Below are 21,711 nucleotides of genomic sequence, written 5' to 3' on the forward strand. Positions count from 1 at the left end.
TTCCCCGTGCAACCTGAACTGGAGGGCTTCTCCTCATACTCTTATTTTATACTGATAGCCATATTTGAGTTTCTGCCTAGATCAGGCTAGGAAGCACTGGAAGAACAAAACAGTAAATTGATTATCTGTTTGGTGGTACTTCAAATCCCGATATTATTCAGTCCATGTGCTACAGTTTACTTTCTACAGTCCTTAAACAATTGCTGCATGCATTGTATCCAGGCTAAAGCTAGCTTCATTCAGGGGAAGAGACTGGATGTATGGGGTTTGATTGTTCCTTCAGGTGCAAAACCAAAGCTGCTCCCAGTGAGTGGCTTTATAATTCTGAAAAGGGGAAACTTAACCTGTGCTAAATTCTTGAGTACAAGAATGAATTCGTCATGGTGGCATATGGTGAAAACTGACTTGTACAGGCTGCTACCAAAATGTGCAGAGGGAAAATGTCTGGAGACCGGAAAGGGGCAGGTGAGGAGAAGAAACTAGGGTAGATCAAGGATGGGAATGCCTGATGGGCAGATTCATAGGGCTCTGAAATCCCAGACTGATTATGTAAGTGCAAGGTTGAGGGGAGCCAGTGCTTACCTTTCAGCAGAGTAGAAATGTTGGCTAAAAGGTGAAGAACAGAGCAGCATTTGCTTCGTCCCCAGGGAGGAGTATACATGACCAGAACCGAAAGGGATTGAAGGGAAGACAAAATCAGAGCTTAGGGGTAGGGTAATGGAGGCATTTTGTAAGAACTTTTCAGATGGATCAATAGGCTATTGAAAGCTTGAACTGCATGGGAACTAGAAATGAATAGCTGAGGTTGCAGCTAACAGCAAATACATAATGTTGTTGATAGCTAAGAATGTGGGCACCTGGGGTTAATGGAAAGAAAGTCACTAATAGCATGACCAAGCATTGTAATACCTTGCTTCAGTACAGTGGAATCTGTCATATTGTCATCCAGTCTGGGATTTCTAATTACTTTCCACATTTCTTCGGGAAGGACAGACCTATTCCATGCTGGATACCCTCTTGGTTTCTCCCAGGAGGTGTTTCAGTAAAACTACAGTCAGTCCCTATTCACCCATGTACTTTCTAAAGCCCTCAAACAATTGCTTGCATCTACAGGTTTCCTTGGGGATGAATTGTAGCATTTTGTAATTTGCAAAGCTCTATACTCAACTCATGTGCAATTCCTCAAATAATTCCTAATTGATTATTTAGCTGGAAACATCAATAGCAAACATTTTTTAAAAAATCAATTGTTTTTGTCTCTAGAGCCCCAGAGCCTAAGTTTTTATTTTTCTCTTTATGAAGAATAAACAAGGTGAAATCGATTCATCTAATGTAGGAAGTTGTAAATCCATATATGCAATGTAAATATTGAAAAGAAAGGTGACAAGACCCAAGTAGATTTTTTTTTAAGGTCTCACATTTATCCTCTATAAATAATAGCTGATATTCTGATGGCATGGTTTGATGCCTGCTAGAGTATCAAATTGATGTAGAGTGTCTGTCATGCATGCCTAGGCCAGGCAATGCCACACCATATGTCCTGTTTTAATTCATTTGCTATTCAGTGAAATTTTCTTACCTACCACAAGCACTGTGTAGTCTTCTCCACTTGACTTCCCAAAGCCATTTTTGAGATAAGAAAAACTTGCTTTAATTCATTTGTCTTAAATAATAAAGCCAGTGTTACAAGAGTCTAAAGCCCTACAGCATATTACTTCATCTGTTTTTATGCATTCGTGTATGTTATTGTAAATTAGACTGTATCACGACCCCCGAATGGTGGTATTGTAGTTCAGTTCAAGTCATTAAAGACTTTATTTTAAATGGGAAAGAAAGTTACCACAGGCAAGCAATTTCTTTTTGCCTGAATCATGCAAAGAAATAAGATCTTCAGCTGAATATGGTGGTTTACTCCTGTAATCCTAGCACTGAGGCTAGGCAGGAGATTATATGAGTCTCTGTCTCAAAACAAACTCAAACTTACTTGTCCTTCCTCGCTGTGACCAGTGACCTTTCAGATAATTCTGTATTCCTCTACAGAGTCTGGCTTCTCCAGCTATTTCATCTAGAATGATGACCTCTCTTTTACTGAGCATATTTTAACGGTGCATAATATCCTGTCTGTCTGTGTCTCTGTGTATGTATGGCGAGACTAAGGTAATTAAAATACAGAGACAGGACTGCCTTTGAATAGAGTCACAAGGAGACATCAGCTTTTACTGCCAGCTGGCCTCTGAGGTTGTGTTTCACTGGACCATACACCAGTGGAGTATAGCTGCTTTTCTGGTATATTGTATCAGTGTAGCCTAGAATGGTCTCTGCAATCCACTACCACCTCCATATTACTCAGATGGCAACATATAATAGAAGAAAATGAGTTAATTTATTTGTGTAGCAGTAGAATTAGAAAACTCCCATGTAAAATTTGAGGAGACAATAATTGTGATATTACCAGTGACTGTCTCTAAACTTCTTAGCTACCACTAGAAAAAAATGCACATTTTTTAATCTAGCTTACTCAGAATGTTAAAATAAGAAAAACCCATGTGAAACCAGTTCACTTACTCAGTTATTCATTCAGTTAAATGAAGATTTTTTTCTTCCAATTTTTGTCTTGTACTTTATATGTGCAGTGCCATTTTCCCCCATTCCCTTTTAGACCATCTGGAATTTGTCTGTCTTCAGGTATTTAAAAGCTCTGAAGTAATCTCAAAGAGGTTTAGATTGACTCTCAAAATTACAAATTAAGCATATTGGAAAAATGTCCATCTGTTGTGATTAATCACATTAGCTTTAGAGCAAGGAGTAGTCATAGTTCAAAAGAATTTAAAATCTGAGCTAGGTACCTATAGCTCAGGCCTGTAATCCTCGCTACTCAAGAGGCTGAGATTTGAGGATCACAGTTCAAAGCCAGCCAAGGCAGCAAAGTCCATGGGATTCTTAGCTCCAATTAACCACCAAAAAGCCAGAAGTAGAACCATAGCTGAATGATAGAACACTAACCTTGAGCAAAAAGATTCAGGGACAGTGCCCAGGCCTTGAGTTCAAACCCCAGGACCAACAATTCCCCCACCCGCCAAAAAAAAAAAAAAAAAAAAATTAAGATTTGGAAGGAACCATAGAAGTGATCCAGATCAGTGAGTAGAGGAAACAATAGAATTCTGGTCAGGGCAGCATCCCAGGTGGGACCTGTATTCCAGGTTTTATCAGATGTTTTACCCCATAAGCCATTCACATTCATTGATTCTTTCATTACTTCATTCATTCCCATTTTTCTTTCAGATGTCTTATTGCTTTTAAAGCATACTCGTGACTTTCTTTTTAACAAAAACAAAACAAACTATCCCAGAAATGTACTCTCCCCCACCTCCTCCCCATCACTAGCAACCAGATCTTGTTGTTCCTGTCCAGACTTCTCTCCCACTGGAAGAGCCATCTACACTCAGCTCATCCTTACCTCTCCCTCACTTCTCTACCTCCTCCATCCTGCTTTCCTTTACCACCCACACAGCTGTCACCAAGCCCCTCCCCCACATGTCATGGAGCTTTCTAGTCTTCTTATTGTTGCCCATCTCACAGAAGCATTCTGCATCATTGCCTTCTCCTTCCTGGGCTCCTGGAGCTGCCCCGCCCCCCTACACCTCCCCTTTCTCCTTAATGGCTCCTCCTCCATTGCCTGTGCACAGCATCCTCCTCCTCTTTTTTTTTTTTTGGTCCGGTCATGGGGCCTGAACTCTGGGCCTGGGCGCTGTCCCTCAGCTCTTCAGCTCAAGGCTAGCGCTCTACCACTTGAGCCACAGCGCCACTTTCCGGCTTTTTTCTTTTTTGCTTATAGTGGTGCTGAGGAATCGAACCCAGGGCCTCAGGCATGCAAGGCAAGGGCTTCTACCACTGAGCCGACTTCCCAGCCCATCCTCCTCCTCTTGGAGGATTTAAAGTCAGCTTAAATCTCCTCAAAGTGCTTTCTCTTAGTTCTTCTTTCCTATACCTCCCTCTTTTCCCTTTGGTGAAGGAGGGGAGGAGGGAGAGAAGAGGGGAAGGGAGAGGGAGGAAGGGAGGGAGACAGAGAATACAGAGGTAGTGTTATATATACTTAAGACTCCTAATGTCATATGTTTATATGACTGCCCTCCCCCCCCCCCCCAACGAATGCACACAGACACGCACACAGATATTCGGCAGGTATGTGAATAGCTAGCTAGGTATCCCAGGCCTTTTTCTCTACAGCCACAGACCCATGTTTTTATTTTCTAAAGGCACCTTAAATTTGTTTTGTCTAAAACCACATACGAGTTCTCCCACACTCCCCTCTAGATAGGTCCTTTCCATTGCTATGTAGTGCAACTCCCAGAGCCATCTTCCTCACCATCTGTCTGCTATTTTATTTCCTGAGTAGCTTCTAGATTGTTGCCCTATTTTGTTCCTACCCTAGCTTTGAGGGTAATAGCCTCCAGCTCTTCTGTTCACACCTACTCATGTCACCTTTGGCCATGCTTCCATCAGTTTCAAGTATGGTGTTTCTAAACACAAACCCCATCATGTTGTGCTCATGCAGTGTCTTCCTCTTGCAACTACGTAAGATCCAAGAAGTGTTACTGAATCTTGCAGTGAAACACTTGAAAACTTACCTTCTTTTACTCAAATCTTACCTTCTTCAAAAATGTCTCCTATTTCCTCTGTCACAGTCAAATGTCTGTCTTACAATCACTTGCCATCACCTTTTCCCATCGCTAGACTTTTACCGAGTCACTCCTTCACCTCATCCTCTGGCCTGTACTTCAGTCACACTTCCCTCAGGGGCCTTCTCAAACTCCCCTGCAATCAGCCCTTCCTCCTTCGCTCCCATAGCAGGATATTTTCCCCTTCAATTGCAGCTTTGCATTCATCTAATGATGATCTGTTTATTTATTTATCTCACTCTCTTGTTTGCTGTTTAAGCTTCACAAAGGCAAGATACAGCCTGACGTGTTCAGTGATATAAACCCAGTGTTTGGCATTATGACTAGCACCTGGTAGGTGTTCTTTAAGTATTTGTTACATAAATGAGTGAACAACCACATTGGGCAAAAAACCCTTTTTCTTTCTGATTCAGTGTTTGTTGAGTAAAATGCACAGCAGAGGAGAGGAAGCTATCTTTTATGAAGCTCCTTTTACATGCCACATAGTTGACACATTACTTAGATGGAAATAATGAATTGTCATGGATAGTTTTTCTTTCCTTTTTATAACTCCGTAAAGGGTTTTTATGTGTATTTCATGCAAATAACATGGGTGGCTAGATTATTTTCAGTGATTTAATGTGACTTAAAATATGTCTCTAAAATCCTATTCTATTTTTCCATTAACATATTTTAGCAATTTTCAACTTGCATGGCTGGGCATTTGATTAGCAGAGGAAAAAAATTGGATTAGATATAATTAACACCTGGAATGTGATTGCCTTATTAATCTCTAATGTAACTTTACGAGCATTACATGTACATATATCCTAGACATGGCTCTTAACTTTTGACTTTTTGGGCAACACATAGCTCTGATCTTCGCACTAAGAGGCATGACAAACACCTTTCACCTTTCTTAATTATAGTAATGGTGCCTTTCCATAATTGGAAAATGCATAAATGTGATTTTATATGGTGGGGGATAAGCAGAGACTGTAGAAGGGGTAGTATTCACTGCTGTTTTTCTAATTCCTAAACCTGTCTTCTCCTTTTTGAATTAACTCTTATTTCTTCTAAATAATGAAAACTGTTAAAACCAACCTTTCACTTGTTCCCTATGTTTATTATCTGAATTAGTTAGGTGGCTGATTATACTGAATTTGAATCTCCCCTGAAACATCAGAATATCACATCTGCTAGGCAGAGGATATCTTGGCTAAAGCTCCAGTGTGTATATTTGTGATTGTGATAGAACCTACAGTGTTCAGGTGAATGTGCCACCCAAGCAAGAGGCTGTTGACTCTGGCCAATCAGCATCATGTGCCTTATCCAATGCCACCACTAGCCCAGGGATTTTAACAAGTGGCAACAAAGATATATTAATACTGTAAGGGATGCTAGAAAGAAACCCAGAGTTTTATGTAAATGTCAGAGGACTAGGTTTTCAAATGCTAACTAATATTTTTGGTTTTGACATTGTAGATGGGACATAGAGAATATGTCTATGGGCTTAATTTTGACACAGCTTACCTGTTTGTGGCTGATCAGAATTCTCTGTTGTTGTCTCCAGCTTCTCACAGATTGTTTCTACTTCATCTGTCCAATGTCAGTTCTTGCTACTGTTTCAGACATCCTGTGTCCCAAGCATGGCAAGCCATCTTCTTGTCCAAGGCTCTGCCTATTTCTTCATTTCCTCCCACATGGCATATTTCCTCTTGTTCACTGGTTGTCCAGAGCACCCAGCCTTGGTACAAGTTATTCCAGGCTGCATTCAGCACTTAGGTGCTGGATAATCATTCTTTATGGTTGGCTTCAGTATTTTTACCAATCAATCTTTACTCAGGTATAGAGGGAACACAGATGTATCTGTCTGGAGGTGTTCATGCCCAGGCATGGAAAGCATAATACATGACCGCAAAACTCTTTGTAACATGGCTTCTCTAAAGGCCTCCAGGAACCGGACCTCAATGCCCTTCATGGCCTCTGGGCAAGTTTTGATAGGAATAGTTTGACTTGGGTATATTGGGATATCCCTATAATTTTAGCACTTGGGTGGCTGAGGGAGGATCTCCTGAGCTATGTAATGAGATCCTATGTCAAAAACACCAAAGGGTGGGTCCTGGATTCTATCTCTGACTATGAGTTAACCAAAAGAGAGAGGGGGTGGGAATGAGGAGGGGAAGATGGAGAGAGGGAGAGGAAGATTGGGAAAGGAAAAGGGAAAGAAATGGTTTGTTTACTTGTTTACTTACTCAAGCTGTATTTCTTTCTCCTCCCCAAATTGTTATTCTTAGGCATTGGTCTTGAATTCTTTACTGAATAAGGAGTTAGTCAATCAAAAGGAGCCTTTCTTGACTATGCAGTGTGTCCACCTGTATTTTAAAGCAACTTTGGTGAGAAGCAGCTTGTTGTCTTGAAAGGAGACATGTACAAAAATTTCTTCCCCATCAACCTTGGAGGGAGATTTTAGTCATAGCTACCAGGGACTACCAATCCTACTATGTTTTCTTTTGAAAGCCCTTTTCTTTGATATTTCTGCTTTTATCAGCATTAATAAACATTTCCTAAATGTGTGACCATATGCTTTGCATATTACATCTCCTTAGAGATCTGAATTTTTCCCCTTTTGAACAATCAGAAGTCTAATTATCTGTATATTAAGTTTTAAATCTCATAATAGGTTAGATTTATCACTTCTGCCTAGGTTGTTATGAATATTATGACACCCAGCTGTAAAAATAAGTTTTCACAGATTTAAAAATAACATATGTAAGCAGACTCTTGAAACTTAAGCTTTTCCTTATTGTTTTCAAATACACTGGAAAGAACAGTTCAATGTACAATCTGTGCTATGCAGTTGCCCATTGACCCTACTGCTTACTGTAAATTCATTGCTGTCTTTGTGTGTTCTCAGGTGCTGTGATACTCTTGGGAAGAACCAATATGTTTCGCTTTAACCACCCAAAGGAAGCTGCCAAGCTCAGGGAGAAGAGGAAGGTGAGGGTGGGTCATTTTTAGGAGGGGTCCTTTTTGTCGGTTGTAAGGGATGGTTTTTGACCTTTGGGAGCCCAGAACCTACTGAGAAGAAGTTCTGTAACCTGGATTGAGTTTAGGGAATTTGGTTTCTGGCAAATGATGGGCTGACCAAGTAGGAAAGTAAGGCAAGTGGAGTACAGAGCTGACAGGAGAAATCGCTTTTATACCCTTTTCCCCAGTAGCCCAAAGGAATTGGGCATAATTTGGCATTGATTGAAGAATGACTTCTGTTTGCCAGGATCTGTCTTGGGAATTAACCTAATATTGGATACGTGTTCTTTCCAAATAAGCCACACTAAATTGAATTTTTTCATTGAAGCATAAAGTGGAGTTAGAGCTGAGTTTAGTATTATTGGGGAGAGATGGGCATGCTTGGATGGGGCCATCCAGGGGTCCTTCAAATGCTCAATGGGAGAGGTGGGCTTAAGATCAGAAAAGGAGGGAAGAAATGAGAGAGAGAGAGAGAGAGAGAGAGAGAGAGAGAGAGAGAGAGAGAGAGAGAGGGAGATCTACAACATCATAGTTCATCTTCAGCCTGACAAAGGGAATTAAGACTTCAGCTGTCATTTGTATGAACCAGGACGTGTGTTCACCTATTACATAGGTTCTACCACTAGCTCTGTTCAGAAGCTGTTAACACCTGCTGTGTTGAATACAATCAAGGTGAGAAACTAGACCAACTCAGAACTCCAGTAACAGGTGCTGAGGCCACCAAGTAGGGAGCCCAGGTGGCACCTGACCTTCAGGCCCCAGGCTACCCAAGGTTACTAGGATCTAACACTAGGATCTAGCAAACCCCAACCTTCTCCAGGTTGCTGGTCCATTCAGTGAAGTCTCCTGTCTCTTCCAGCCTAGGCTACCCAAAGGGTTTTTTGGTGTACCGTTTAAGAGACCATTTGGTGGAAGCAAACTAAGCATAATAATTGCCTTTTGATCTCCGGTCAATTACCTCTCCACCTGCATCACACAATAGGTGTGATGTTGGGATGCTGGTACAGTTGACTTTCATCTTCTGAGCACCAGAGATGGTTAAATAGTATCTACTTCCCCCACTCTGACTTGATGTAGGGGCTAAGAGACCATCTGAGTTGTAGAAGTCTTTTGCCAGAATTCATCTACTATAGAATGCCAGGACCCTGTATCTCACACTAAGAGCTTGCATTCAAGATGTTCTATGGCCTGCCTGTCCTGAGTCTGCTGTCTCAGATAGGCCAATTGTTACGCAGTGTATCTCATTGTTTCTCATGAGTTGAAGGCTGTGAGTCCAGGCCATTAACTTTCTCTTACCCACTAAGGTAACCACTTTGCCCTGTGTCTGCTCTTAGAGTGGCCTTCTGTCCTCCTTCAGCTTGTCCATGACTGACCTCTCGAAGTCCTGTGAGAACCTGTCTGCGGTCATGCTGTATAACCCTGGGTGAGTGGACAGCACCGTTTCCTCCTGTCATTACCCCTGTTGTTACCCCTGTTGTGGTGTGTATTGTACCAACTCCATTATAATAAGACTTCTGCATGATGCCTCCTTAGTATACCAGCCTTCCTCATTTTCCAAGTTCTGAGTACTTGCTATATATGTACATAATTTTACTTAGTTATAACCACAACATAAATGAGATTATATTTTCTGATTTTCTTCTTTTCAAAACATAATGAGCATTAGTAAGGGTTGCTGCAAGCTTCATTATCATTTTCATAACTGTCTAATATTTTAAATTGGCATTTTGATTACTCAGTACATGGTTCCTTTAGCTTACACACTTTTATCTCATTTTCTAAATTTTAATAACATAGGCAGCCTTGATTCTTTGGGCATCCAAAAACCTAGGAAATTATAATAATCATGACTTCCAAACACTGGAGGACACAAATGAGAGTGTTTGAAATGGGGTTCTCAGTTGAGCAACCTTGAGCGGTCAGCCTGACTGCTTAAGTCCTTAGTTGCTTCATCCATAAAATGACGGTGATAATGAAAATATCTTAAAAAACAAGAAACCACATGAAATGATTTTTGGATTCTTTCCAGTTTTGTGAGGTTCAATAATTTGATCTTTCCTCACATAAAAAAATGAAACTAAATAAGATAAGACCGATACATATGCCATCTTCTAGAACTGTCATTTATTCAGTAGTCACTATACGCTAGGCACTGTGCTGAGGGCCTTGCATCCAGTCTAAGTATCTAGGGGAGATGGGCAAGGAAGGCAGAAGGGCTCCAGCTGGCTGTTGGGTTTATTAGATCAAAAGCTTTCTTGGGTCAGAGCTCTTATTCAATTCTATATTTCAAAGTGCCAATCACATAACCTGGTTAATTCTGAATCTGTTTGCAAACAGGCAGATTCAGAATGAAATTCTAGTGAAATGCATGGGTTCTTTGGGGACATTTAAAAAATATTGGAACAACAGTATGTTGAAAATGAACTTTACAACTTGTGGGCAAGGAGGGGAGGGGGAACTGGCCCAGAAGAAATGTACTAATTACCTGACTCATGCACATCACCTTAGTAATAATATAAAATTTAAGAAAAGTATTGGAAGAAGACATATTATGAGAAAAGGGCATTTTTGTGGTATAAATTGAGTCCCAGGTGTCAGTAGTGTTATTTGAATAATCTCCAGGTAATGGAGATTATCAAGATCTTAGGATCTTATTATTATTAGGATCTTTAAGCCAAAGGTGAAAGAAGAAATATATAATAAAATAGAGAATTAGACAAAGGCTCTCAGAGAATTCAAGATGTTTTAGACTGAATTACAGTGACAAAGGAGAAGGTATGGGATACCCCTGATCATAGCATTCATCCTGGCTTCTTTTAACAGACAAATTTTGATTCCTGAAATACTTGTACTATAAATTCAAATAAAAACTATTTAGTACTCCATCTTAACCTTCTATCTCCCTGGCTTCCAGCTTTCCTCAACTTGCCACTTGCTATAGAGAATGATTACCCAAGAATTAAAATATAATTGGAGAAAAATTGCCTTCTCTAATTTACAGGGAGCAGACACCTTGTTGTGAAATTGTTAGCTTCATCAATACTGGGCAGAAGAAGCAGAGTTATAACCATTGCCATGCTGTTTATACCAGATTTTTTTTTGGACGTTATTGGTATACATACTCTCAGCTTAAATTAAACACCACGGAAGAAGCTGGAAGAACATTGAAATAAATATGTTTAATACTTGGGCTTTTGCTAAATAGTTTTTTAAATCCAGGCAATAAGCTGCTTGGATACAAGCACGTGCTTGTTTCTAGATAGAGACATAGGGCTGAGCTTCTTTGGTAACCAGTGTGCATTTATTCTGGTTGTGCTGTATGCTGAGAGAGTCTGGTGTCAGCTATAGCGCGCTCTGTGGAGAACCTGGGAAAACTAATGAAGATACTCAGAATGAAAGCAAGACAGCATGTGATTCCAGGCAGAGTACAGCAGTACAAGCAGCCTGTTGTCAAGAATTGGGTCCAAAAGGAAGGATGCAAAGTAGAGTGCTGAGGAAGGGATTCACTTCCTGTGCCAGGTGCCCTTTGATAGCCACTCTGTGACCATGCATTGGGTGATTTAGGAAACCGGTAGCCATCTGGCCTCTAGGAGGAAGACCACCTGTGCCAAGCGTCATAAAATCAGTTTGACAAGCCTAATCCACAGGAACCCATTTGTTCTCAAAATTATGGAGGCCGATGATAACTTCTTGCTGAGCTTTTGGCTTATTATCCTTTTTTTCCCAATTAATGTTTTCCAATTGATGTTTCATTGTGATATGTCCATATGTGCATACTTTGATTATATGATCATATTCATCAACTCTATTACTATTTCTTCACATCCCTTTTAAGTTTCATTTTTTTAAATCCTTATCTTTTTTTTGTTGTTGTTGTTGGTCGTGGGGTTGAACTCTGGGCCTAGGCATAGTCCCTCAGCTCTTCAGCTCAAGATTAGTGCTGGCTACCACTTGAGCCACAGCGCCACTTCCAGTTTTCCGAGTGGTTATTGGAGATAAGAGTCTCATGGACTTTCCTGCCCAGGCTGGCTTTGAACTGAGATCTCAGATCTCAGCCTCTGGAGTAGCTAGGATTACAGGTTTGAGCCACTGGCTTTTATCTTTGTTTTTATTTTTGGCTGGTCCCTAAGGCTGGAACCTTAGGGCCCTAGGCACTATTCTGAGCTTCTTTAACTCTAGGATAGCATTCTACTAGTTGAGTCACAATGCCACAATGCTCAGTTTTTTCTGAGCTGTTTGTAGGAGATCACAGACTTTCCTGCCTGGAGTGGCTTTGAACTGTGATCCTCAGCTCCCAGCCTTCTGAGTAGCTAGGATTTTATAGGTGTGAACCACAGGCATTCAGTTCATCATATTTTCCCCCCTGTACTGACAATTGAAACCAAAGACTGAAACTTTCTAGACCAGTGCTGTACCTCTTGGGCTTTTTCTAAACAGCACATCAAAACACAGACAGTGATAAGGTGATAATGATTACACCCTTATCAAGAGAAGGGTGATATGGAGGGTGTGGCAGAGCTACAAAGAGCCTTAAGTGAAATCACCCCAGAGCATTTTCTTCTGTGGTTGAGGACATCAAAATATTCCACATCTGTAATAATGACTCCTTTGCAGACAAAATCCAAAGAACACTAACGGAAGACCAGATCCTAGAACCCACCTGTTGGGACTCCAAAAATCACTCCCCTCAACCCTACTGGAGAATTCTAAGTTTCCCAATGAACTGTCTCCTATGCTGGGCTCTGTGAGATGTTTCTAAGTGGAAGAGGAAAGCTGGAGAGAAGGAAATTCCTGTAGCAAACCACGTGGATGCTGACCAGAGGGAGTCATGTGGAGGCTCTAGAGGAGATAAGAGGAATTTCTTGTGGTGAAGCCTGGCTGAGGAAAGCACTGAAAGTCTAGCAAACCTACTTGCAGTTTGCTTTTATGAAGTGAATAGAGCTGCTCTTTGGGGCGATGTAGCTTTGCATTTGGGCAGGATGGATTAGAAGAGGTAGGGCACGACATTGTATGTGCAGCATTTCTGTAAATGCTGGTTAGCCTGCCCCAGTATGCTCAGAATTTGTGATCATGATTACAATGCACCATCCAAAACAACAATTGCTAATTATCTGCTACATACTGAGATTCATTTGATAACTAATTTCTTTACTCTTGTTCTTAGTTGTGGTAAAATAGACTTAGTGAAGCTTCCCATCTAATCAACTTTTAAGTGTACAGTGTGATGAGTGCATTGATGTTACTGTGCAACCATTTTCTGCAACATTTTCTACTTATGAAAGTGCACCTATTAAATAATAGTTTCCCATTTCATTCTCCTGCCTATCCCATTACTCTACTATTGCAACCATGAATTTGACTACCTTAGGTACCTCCTGTCAGTGGAATCATATACTGTTTTACCTGTCAAGCTGAATTATTTCACTCAACATGATGTCTTCAATGCTCCTCTGCATTGAGTTGTCAGAACTTCATTCTCTTTTTATGCAGACATCACATTTTTCCTATATATCATTGTTTGATAGACCAGGTTGTTTCTACTCTTTGGCAACTGTGAATATGGGTGTACAGATATCTGCTTGAACCTTCAAGTTAAGTGCATCTGAAGATATGCCCAGAAGCAGAATTGCTGGATCATAATATGGTAGTTCTGCTTTTAAGTTTTCAGTGAAAACAGCCATATGTTTTCCATAGGAAACATCAACAAGTAACCTTACTAAGACTTGGGACTTTTTTGATAACAGCCATCGTCATAGATCTGATGCAGTTTCTCATTGTCATTTGTCTTCTATTTTTTCAAGAATTTCCACTTTTACAAAAATAGCTGTTTAGAAATATGCTGTGACTCTGAGTTTCCCTAACTCTCGGTCTTTTTGCCTAGGAACTTGAGTACCAGCCTGCTTTTCTATCATTTGATAGCAGCCATCACCGGCTCCATCCCAACATTGGCTCCACCAGGGGACATTTTCCTAGCTGTCTTCCTCTTGATACCTTCACTCTTAATCTGAGCAAGTCTGCAGGGCCTTTTCCCCCTTAGAATTTTGCCACCAATCACTGTGGAAGAATGTATGGGAGAGGTTTCTTTGTTTTCTCTGAATGGCCTCTGTTGTGAATAGGTGAGGAACAGCAGCATGTTACAAGTTTTAGCTGTTTGCCTGCTGCATGATTCTTGGCTTCTTTTATGAGATGGCAGAGATCCAATCAGAAGCAGGTGGTCAGGTTCATTAAACCCTCTGAGGCCTTCAGGGTTGCCCCTTTCTTGTCCTACTGTCTGGACTGACCCATCCCTGTAGCGTGACTTCCAAGCCCCTACACTATCATCCATTACTTTGTTCTCCAATGTGACCCACCACTTTTTACCTTGAACTTGATCTTTTGGTTGAAATGAGGTCAACACACCTTTCACACCTCTCTTTAGGTTTCTGCATCTATAAAACCATCTGTAAACCCTTCCACCTTCTCCCTTTGACTCATCATTACCTTCTAAATTAACTATATAGTCAGGTTTTCAGGAAGCCCTTCCATTTTGAGCTCAGTGCTTACTCTGTTCTCAGTCTAGTATTCTATCCATACATATATCATAGCTTTTTCCAAATTCTTGGATTTATGCAGGTACATTTAATTGGTGTGGCCTTCTTGAAGGCAGGGACTATGCAGTCCTTAAACCTTGCACATAGAACCTTTCATGTGGTTAGCACTTAAAATAATCATTGAGCTGGAAGTTTGGACCAGCAGGTGGGCTCTCAGCCCACAGGATGCCTCTGCCCTTGGACCTCAGGTGCCTTGTCTTGTAAACAGGTCTTTTGCACTTCATAGATCTATACATTTCCTGGCTTCTCTCTTTTTGTTTCCTGTGTTTGGTGGTTTTCTTAATACAGATTAGCATATCTCTTGATTTCGCTGATATTGTGAAGATCTGATTGTTTTAAACATTAGACTAAAAAAATTACTGTTTAGTATTCAGTTCCTTCCAGAGCAAAAGCTCTCCTAAACAATTAAAGCTGGCTTGCAAATTATTGTATCTAGTAAGTTCCAACGTATCTTCAGCAGCCAGCTTTTTTGTCGTTTTTCAACAGGCAATCTATGAATTTTCCAAGTAGTCCAAGTAGTCTTAAACACATATACAGACACACAGACACACACACCTTATTCTTGGAATTATAATAGGATCTGGGGTTTTGGAAAGTACAAATCCCACTACCCAAGAGCGTTTCATTTGTCCAACTGGGCACATAAAGTTGGGCATTTGTTTCTAACATAGTTTTGGAACTTATTGTTGGCCTGCATTTCCAACTCTCTGGAAACTGATTTGTACACACACACGTGATAGTGCCAGAGAATTTTTGGATGGGCAAAGCAGCCTGGTGGCTTCCTTGGGGAGTTAGCACCACTTTGGAGAAGTGCCCAGGTGGGGTCTTTGCCAGCAGATAATTTCCCTTCAGGGGAAACGTTCCTTCTCAGCTGGCACAGCATCTTTAAGAAGAAAGCAAGCCGACTACTCAGGCCTCCTCCACCTCACTCTGAGACTGCAAACAGGCAGCTAATTTGGCAGGATGCGGAAGCTTTCACAGCTTCTTGAAAGTGCTTGAAGCAAAATTAGATACATTCCAAGTTCATTTCAGTCTTGACAATAAAGGAATTTTTTGCTGGCACATTAGTCTCCTCTGAGCACTAACCAACCAGTGGTGAGCCTATTTAAATGGATGAATTTGAATAATTAAGTTCTGAAAAGGAGAAGCACCTAGGTTCCAGATTACAGATATCAGAAGTCAGGATCAGGTATATAGTTGGTGAGCCATCCAAGAACCCTCACCCAGAGTGAAGCTGAAGTGAGCTGAAGCTTGTTTGGCAGCAGGGCCAACACATGCCTCCATGGTCATAGCAAGCCCCTAACCCTAGAGATGATTTTGAAGTTATCAGTGATTAGGGGAAGAGGAAGAGGACGGATGAGTGATGCACAGCTTTAATGTGTTCATTGTACGGAAATTCAGAACCACAAGCTAGTAAAAATGTTATTACAAAGACTGTTATTATATATTCTAACCTACATCTTTGCCTGTCCTATGAATCCATTTCTCTGTCTCTCTGCAGGTCTGTCTGCCCTTGTATCTGTCTATCTATCTATCTATCTATCTATCTATCTATCTATCTATCTATCTATCTATCTATCTATCTATCTCTCTCTGTCTGTCTGTCTGTCTGTCTGTCTGTCTGTCTGTCTATCTATCTATCCATCTATCCATCCTTCCCTTTCTCTCTCCTTTCCAAGATAGGTTAACACTTGATTTGAAGACATTTTCATAGTATATATTTACCGTTCATAACTTTTCTATAATTTAATATTTGTAGATAATACATTGTATGGTGTTCCATGTCTTACTGAGCATCTCTTCTTTTGGCATAGGTTGTCTTGTTTGTAGCCTCCGATCACAAACTATTGGAATAAAGAGATTAGCTAAGTGTTTTCCATGGTGATTTCCTTAAGAGAAAAAAAGAAGTAGAGGTGGAATTTCTAGGTGAGAGAGTATGAAACTTTAAAGTTCTTGATGTTTACTTGCAAATTGTTCTATATAGGTTCGCACATATCCCCAGTCTCTTGTGAGAGTACCCTGTCCCCAAGCAAAGAGATCTTCCTGAATTCTTTTTTTTTATTGTGAAAATACATACAGAGGGGTTACAAATACATGGGCAAGGTAATGAGTACATTTCTTATCAAGCATTGTTGCCTCCTCCTTTGTTTCCTCTTCCCATCCCTTCCCATCTCACCCCGCCCTCCCTCCCATCTTCCTGAATTCTTAAATGCACCCCTGGACGTAATTCTAAGCTGTGGTCTCAAGAAGCAGATTGTGCTATTTCCCACAGTGCTTCTTGTGAAAACTATGTCCTGGGTTTCCTGTTTAATACCCTGGATTCAGCAAACCTCCAAATTCTATACTGACCACATACTATTCTAGAAGCCTCTTAAAGTTAACCCCAGCATTCTTGGTGTTTTCTGGTTAAGAATGGAAGTGGAGCTCAGGAATGTAAAGCTGGAGAGAACTAGATTCTGAACAGAGTCCTGGGATTCTAATGCTTTAGGTACCAAGATGGTTTCTTACCAGCTGACAATGCTTACACAAAAAGCAGTTTTGTTTTCTTTTTCTTCTGAATTTTCCCTGTCTTTTCCTTCTTACCTCCTTTCTTCCAGTTTAGCTTCCTTCACTAACTTGAGAGGATAAATGGATTACATCAGCAAGCAAGTGAGATTTGACAGGGCTATAATCATCCCTTGTTTTTGAGTCTTAGTTCACTGTAGATTGCTGTAAGCTTCCAGAAAACCACGATAGCATCTATTTTATCACTGACTTATCCAGTGCCCAGCCCAGTGCTGGAACATAGTTGACATGCAATACCTGTGAACTGAGAGGAATTTACTCCCCTACTTCTTGTAGCTTTGCGGAAGGGGTTTTAGAAACAGAGTTTGATTATAGCTGGAGAATCAGTATGTTTTTTCCCCCTTCTGAGGATGAGGCAAGGTCCTGCCCTGCATCTTTTTAGAGGAAACAACACATTCCTTTGCAAAGGCAGGGTCCTGCTAACTATGCTATTTTCTCTCCCTCTGGTTCACTTTCATCTGCTTTGTAAATTGTCTTATCTTTTTGTTTTCTTCACTGACCTTGAGCAAGGAAGTTTTATTCATGTTGTTGGCAATATTTATGTTACCAGTAATTTAGTGGTTATCCTGTGTTTTGGGTTGATGGTTATTTACTGTGTTTGTCTCTGTTGGCTTACTTTATTGGGCTTTACCATTTTTCTCCTTTAGTTCACTGCAATACTGGTTTCTTTAGTTTTTGGTCTTAGTTGTCTTGCTTTTTTTATGGCCCATTTACTAACTTTACAATTGCTATAGATTGTCTTAAATAGTTTTAAGATATACAGTCTTAGGGAACTTGTGATGTAAGTAACTAAAAGAAGTATTTTTCTTCCTCTATTAACAGAGATTAGTGTTAATTACTGACTCTGCTATTTTCTTGTTTGTCCTTGAGTATTCCACTGTGAGCTACTCTAAGTGGCAAATCCTGTATATTTGTATGTTCCCTGTTACAGAAGTAGGAAAAGTGAGCTGTTCAAAGAACAAGTTATTATTCAGTTACGTCAGATTGCCTTGTCTACTAGGGGGCTGCATTTGTGCTTTTGTTTCATATTTGCAAAATTAAAAGCTGAATTGTGAAAGTTAACTGAGCAAAAGAACATCTTCCTATCAAATAAGGAATGGCATTTATGGGCAAAGGAGGAAGACATTCTATTTCCTTCAAGTCCTCCATGCCAGTGGTTTTCCTTTGAATTAACATTGTATTCAAATGATTCCATGTTCCTGTCACTTGTTAATTCACTTGATTAATTCATTTGCTCCCAGAGCACTTGTACATGTATCCAGCTCTTCACATGACAAAATTCTCCATAATCTCTCAAATCTGTTTAAATATGATTTCCTCAAAGAGAATGTAACCATCCCTAATCCAGATTCCATCTCCTTGTCTGTGACTCATGGTATGCTCCATCTTGGTAGCACTTCAAGTCTTTGGTAATGGAATCTTGTTGATACAGGTACAGACACTCATGTGTCTGCATTTGGTGGTGAGGGGAAGGATCTGTTGTCTCAACAGCTGTGCTGACTTCTAAGTAGGTTTTAAAGCAGTTATTCTTGACTGAATATACAAGGTATGAATTGTTCTCTAGTGAAGCACTTTCCCCATCCCTTTGTTTTATCGGAGACCACAAGTCTAACTTGGAATAGCTATTTCCCAACCTTGTCAACATCAGTAACCTCTGTGTCCCATGACCTACTCAGGTTAATTGTCATCATTGTTGGAAATAAATGGAAATGAACCAGAGTTTGATAGAAGCAAAGCAGAAAGAAGCACATAGAAGGGAAACAATTACAGTAATGTGGGTGGATTTTAAAAGTTCAGATAGTTTCTGTAATTACAAAGTGAAATGTTTATTACAGAAAAGTAAAATACCTAGAAACAAAGAAATCATGCTTCCATAATCCTTCCATCAAGGAATAATCATTGGTTACATTGATAATATTTGCTTGATTTTAGAGTACATATACTTAATTGTATATTAGGTATTATGCCCATGCATTATATGGACTGCTAAAAAATTTGATGTCATACCTGATACATAGTTTTGCCTTCTGCTTTTCTGTTAACATTGCATTGTGAGATTTTTCCCAGGCCATTGAACATGATTCTTCATTCTAGGCTCATCTCATAATTTACTATCTTTTGCCTAGTCATTATCTTCCATGTAAATTTTAGATACCATTGCAATTAATCCTCTTATATAAATCTTTGCCCACTTTGGTATTTTGTCAGCCAAATCCACACCCAGAATTCTTCATCTGATGGCAGCTGTTGCTTAAATTAAAGCAATAGGGGAGGGATGAAGAGAGAAATGTCAAGGTGAGAAGAGGGAATGGGCTGTTGGATGTCCTAAAAAGAAAAAAACCTGACAGTGGAGAGTGTGAGTGGGGACAGGCTGACAGGGTACAGAATACTTGCATCCTGCCATCAGCCTCTTCTGAGATACAGAGGCACACATTTCAGGCAGTTCCTGGTGGGCATGTTAGAATAGTGTCCTCAGTATGGCATCAAAGGTGTACAAATGTGTAAAGCAGACTTTCAGAGGTCTTCGCTCCCGTGATGTATTGTCACTGCACAAGAGCATTGGTGCATCTTGTCTATTTTGTTTCTTTAGATGTCCTTCTCTGCTCTCTGTCTTCCTTTTGCCTCTCAATGCACATAGCTTTGCTTTTCTGAAACTAATCTATTCTTGGGCTACCAGTGTAGATCTCATCAGATTGTTTTGTTTTGTTTTGTTTTTGGAAGAGTGGTCTACCGTGCACATCCACAACAAGATGAGATTTATTCCTATATCATGATGCATCTATGCTATAGAATTTCATGGTATTAAACTATGATATGTAATAACGTGTGATCATTCAGGAGCTTGTCCCAGGTGTATGTTGTAAGGAAATAATTATTAAGTAGACTTTATTTTGAGGCTCCCAGTCATGTGTGTTTATAGTGATAAAGGTTGAAGGCTAGTACCAAGGTGGAGCAGTCATGATGTACAACTGTGATTATTTCCTTTGTGTTTCCTGCAGTTGATTATTCTTATCACAAGGAGATGAGGACTAACAAAATAGATTATTTCTTGGTGCAATGCAAAGTCTGTATTGTTTTCACCATCTCCTCACAAGTGTGCCGAGTCAGAGGTTTGAGCCACTGGATTTAGAACACTAGCCATAATAGTCCTGGGTTGAATGCCTACTTGGGTCTTGCCTCCTTGGGTCCTCGGGATATGTTGTTGGTCGAAGTATTGAAGATTTTTGTCTTCAAGGAGCCCAAGTGGAAAGGATGGCCAACCTTTTCAGACCTATCAGGGTCTTAGTAGTCTTGACTCTTACTCCCTTCCAAACCCAGTTCCTCCCCTACGGTTTTCTCTCTCGGTTTCCTCACTTGAATAAAGTGGCAAGAAGATGGCTTATGGCATATCTTTTGGTGAGTTCAGCAGGGAAATGTAAATTTTAGAATGATGAATTATTGTAACTTCTGGGACAAAAAGTCTCTCTGATTTTTTGTTGAGGAGCTGAGAGGGAATTCCACGGTAGACATGAGAGTGGAGGAAAGGCTAGGGGAAATGGTCTTCTTTCCTAGCTCATCTAAAGAGGAAGTTATCTTGGTCTTCTCTCCAAGGCTCAATGGGCCAGTCTCTTGGCCTGGGAAGGAAGAGGGAAGGGCCAGGATGTATAGTAGACACTGAGTGGAAGGTATGTTCCTAGAAGTCTCTGTCTTGTTTGGACAATCTTTGTTCTTAGGGCTTGATTGGGAATATCTCCATGTTTAACATCTGTGGTCTTGGCTGGCCATCTTTATCACAGTAACTTATGCCACTGTTAGGAGAAATAGGCTGGGGAGAAACGTATTGAAGATACTAATGTTATCCAATTTTATGCTTTTTGAAAGCAATAATTATTTCCTTGGGCATTTTCCAAATTTGAAATATGAAAGACTGAAAACTGGCTCTTTGGAGTCCTAGTGAATACCTAGGGATTTGGAAGTTCATTAGAAAACCATTCCCAGAATATTCTAGATATTTGTGCTATAAACTCTTGAGTTTTACTTAAGAGGAGTTCAGTTTCACAACTTGCAAGATGAAATTGTGTTGGGAGACTTTTTTCCCTTGTGAGATTTCCCCTCCTTTGTCTCTATCTTGATACACTCCCAGCAGAGAACCTCTTTTGAATGCTACATTGTTGGGTCATTTTGGGCTTGAACAGAGAGTAAAGGGTGAGGAGGAATGAATGGGATAGAAATTCTTACTCCTTCTATAACAGAATATTTTTAGCTTTCCTGTGAAAGTTTTCATGAGAGCTGATGCCCAGAGGAAAGACCACAAGACCATTCTAGGAGAAGCCAGCGACTGGATAAGTGGTTCATGTTTCTTTTCATCAGTTGCCTGAGTCTACCGTTGGCATCTGTTTTCCACTTAGCCTGGCAAGTACATTTAATAGAGAGATGGGAACCTTTTATCTGCCATGAAACAATTTGAATGCTTAGAATATCACTATAGGCCATACAAATTGTCAATACATGCAGATGGGCTTCAGACATTTCACAAGAAGCATGGCCCATCATGATCCAACTTATTTTGCAGGCCTTTTAATATGGCCCACAGTGGGCAAGATGCTCTCTACCTTTGATTCTAAAATACCAGATTCTCTACAGAGAAGATTGGATAGGAACCTCTACGGACTTCCCTGCCCTGAACTAGTGCCCAGGCATCTAACCTAGCTCAGTGCTATAAGCAATTACCACATCAATGCGGATATGAGAGGCTATGAAATTAATAATCTCCAAGCTTGAATGATGCCCAGCCAGCCCTTTCCCCATCATTTTCTTTATTAGTTCTTGCTTTCTTTTGGTTGTTTTTGTTTTTGAGACAGGATCTCACTATGTAGTCAAGGCTGGCT

The 21,711-nt window shown here is 40.3% G+C and overlaps 1 protein-coding gene across 5 annotated transcripts in view; it reads left to right on the plus strand.

The window, feature by feature from the left end:
- Kif16b (kinesin family member 16B) overlaps positions 1-21,711 on the plus strand; it is a 268,617-nt gene that overhangs the window by 141,165 nt on the left and 105,741 nt on the right. For all 5 annotated transcript variants that reach the window (XM_070006712.1, XM_070006715.1, XM_070006713.1 and 2 more), the window contains exons 16-17: positions 7,576-7,658; positions 9,023-9,111. In XM_070006712.1, the coding sequence (XP_069862813.1) occupies positions 7,576-7,658; positions 9,023-9,111 (172 nt within the window). The remainder of the gene's footprint in view (positions 1-7,575; positions 7,659-9,022; positions 9,112-21,711) is intronic.

Source organism: Dipodomys merriami, unplaced genomic scaffold, assembly GCF_024711535.1.
Source record: "Dipodomys merriami isolate MVZ:Mamm:240054 unplaced genomic scaffold, mDipMer1.0.p SCAF_7, whole genome shotgun sequence".
NCBI lineage: Eukaryota > Metazoa > Chordata > Mammalia > Rodentia > Heteromyidae > Dipodomys > Dipodomys merriami.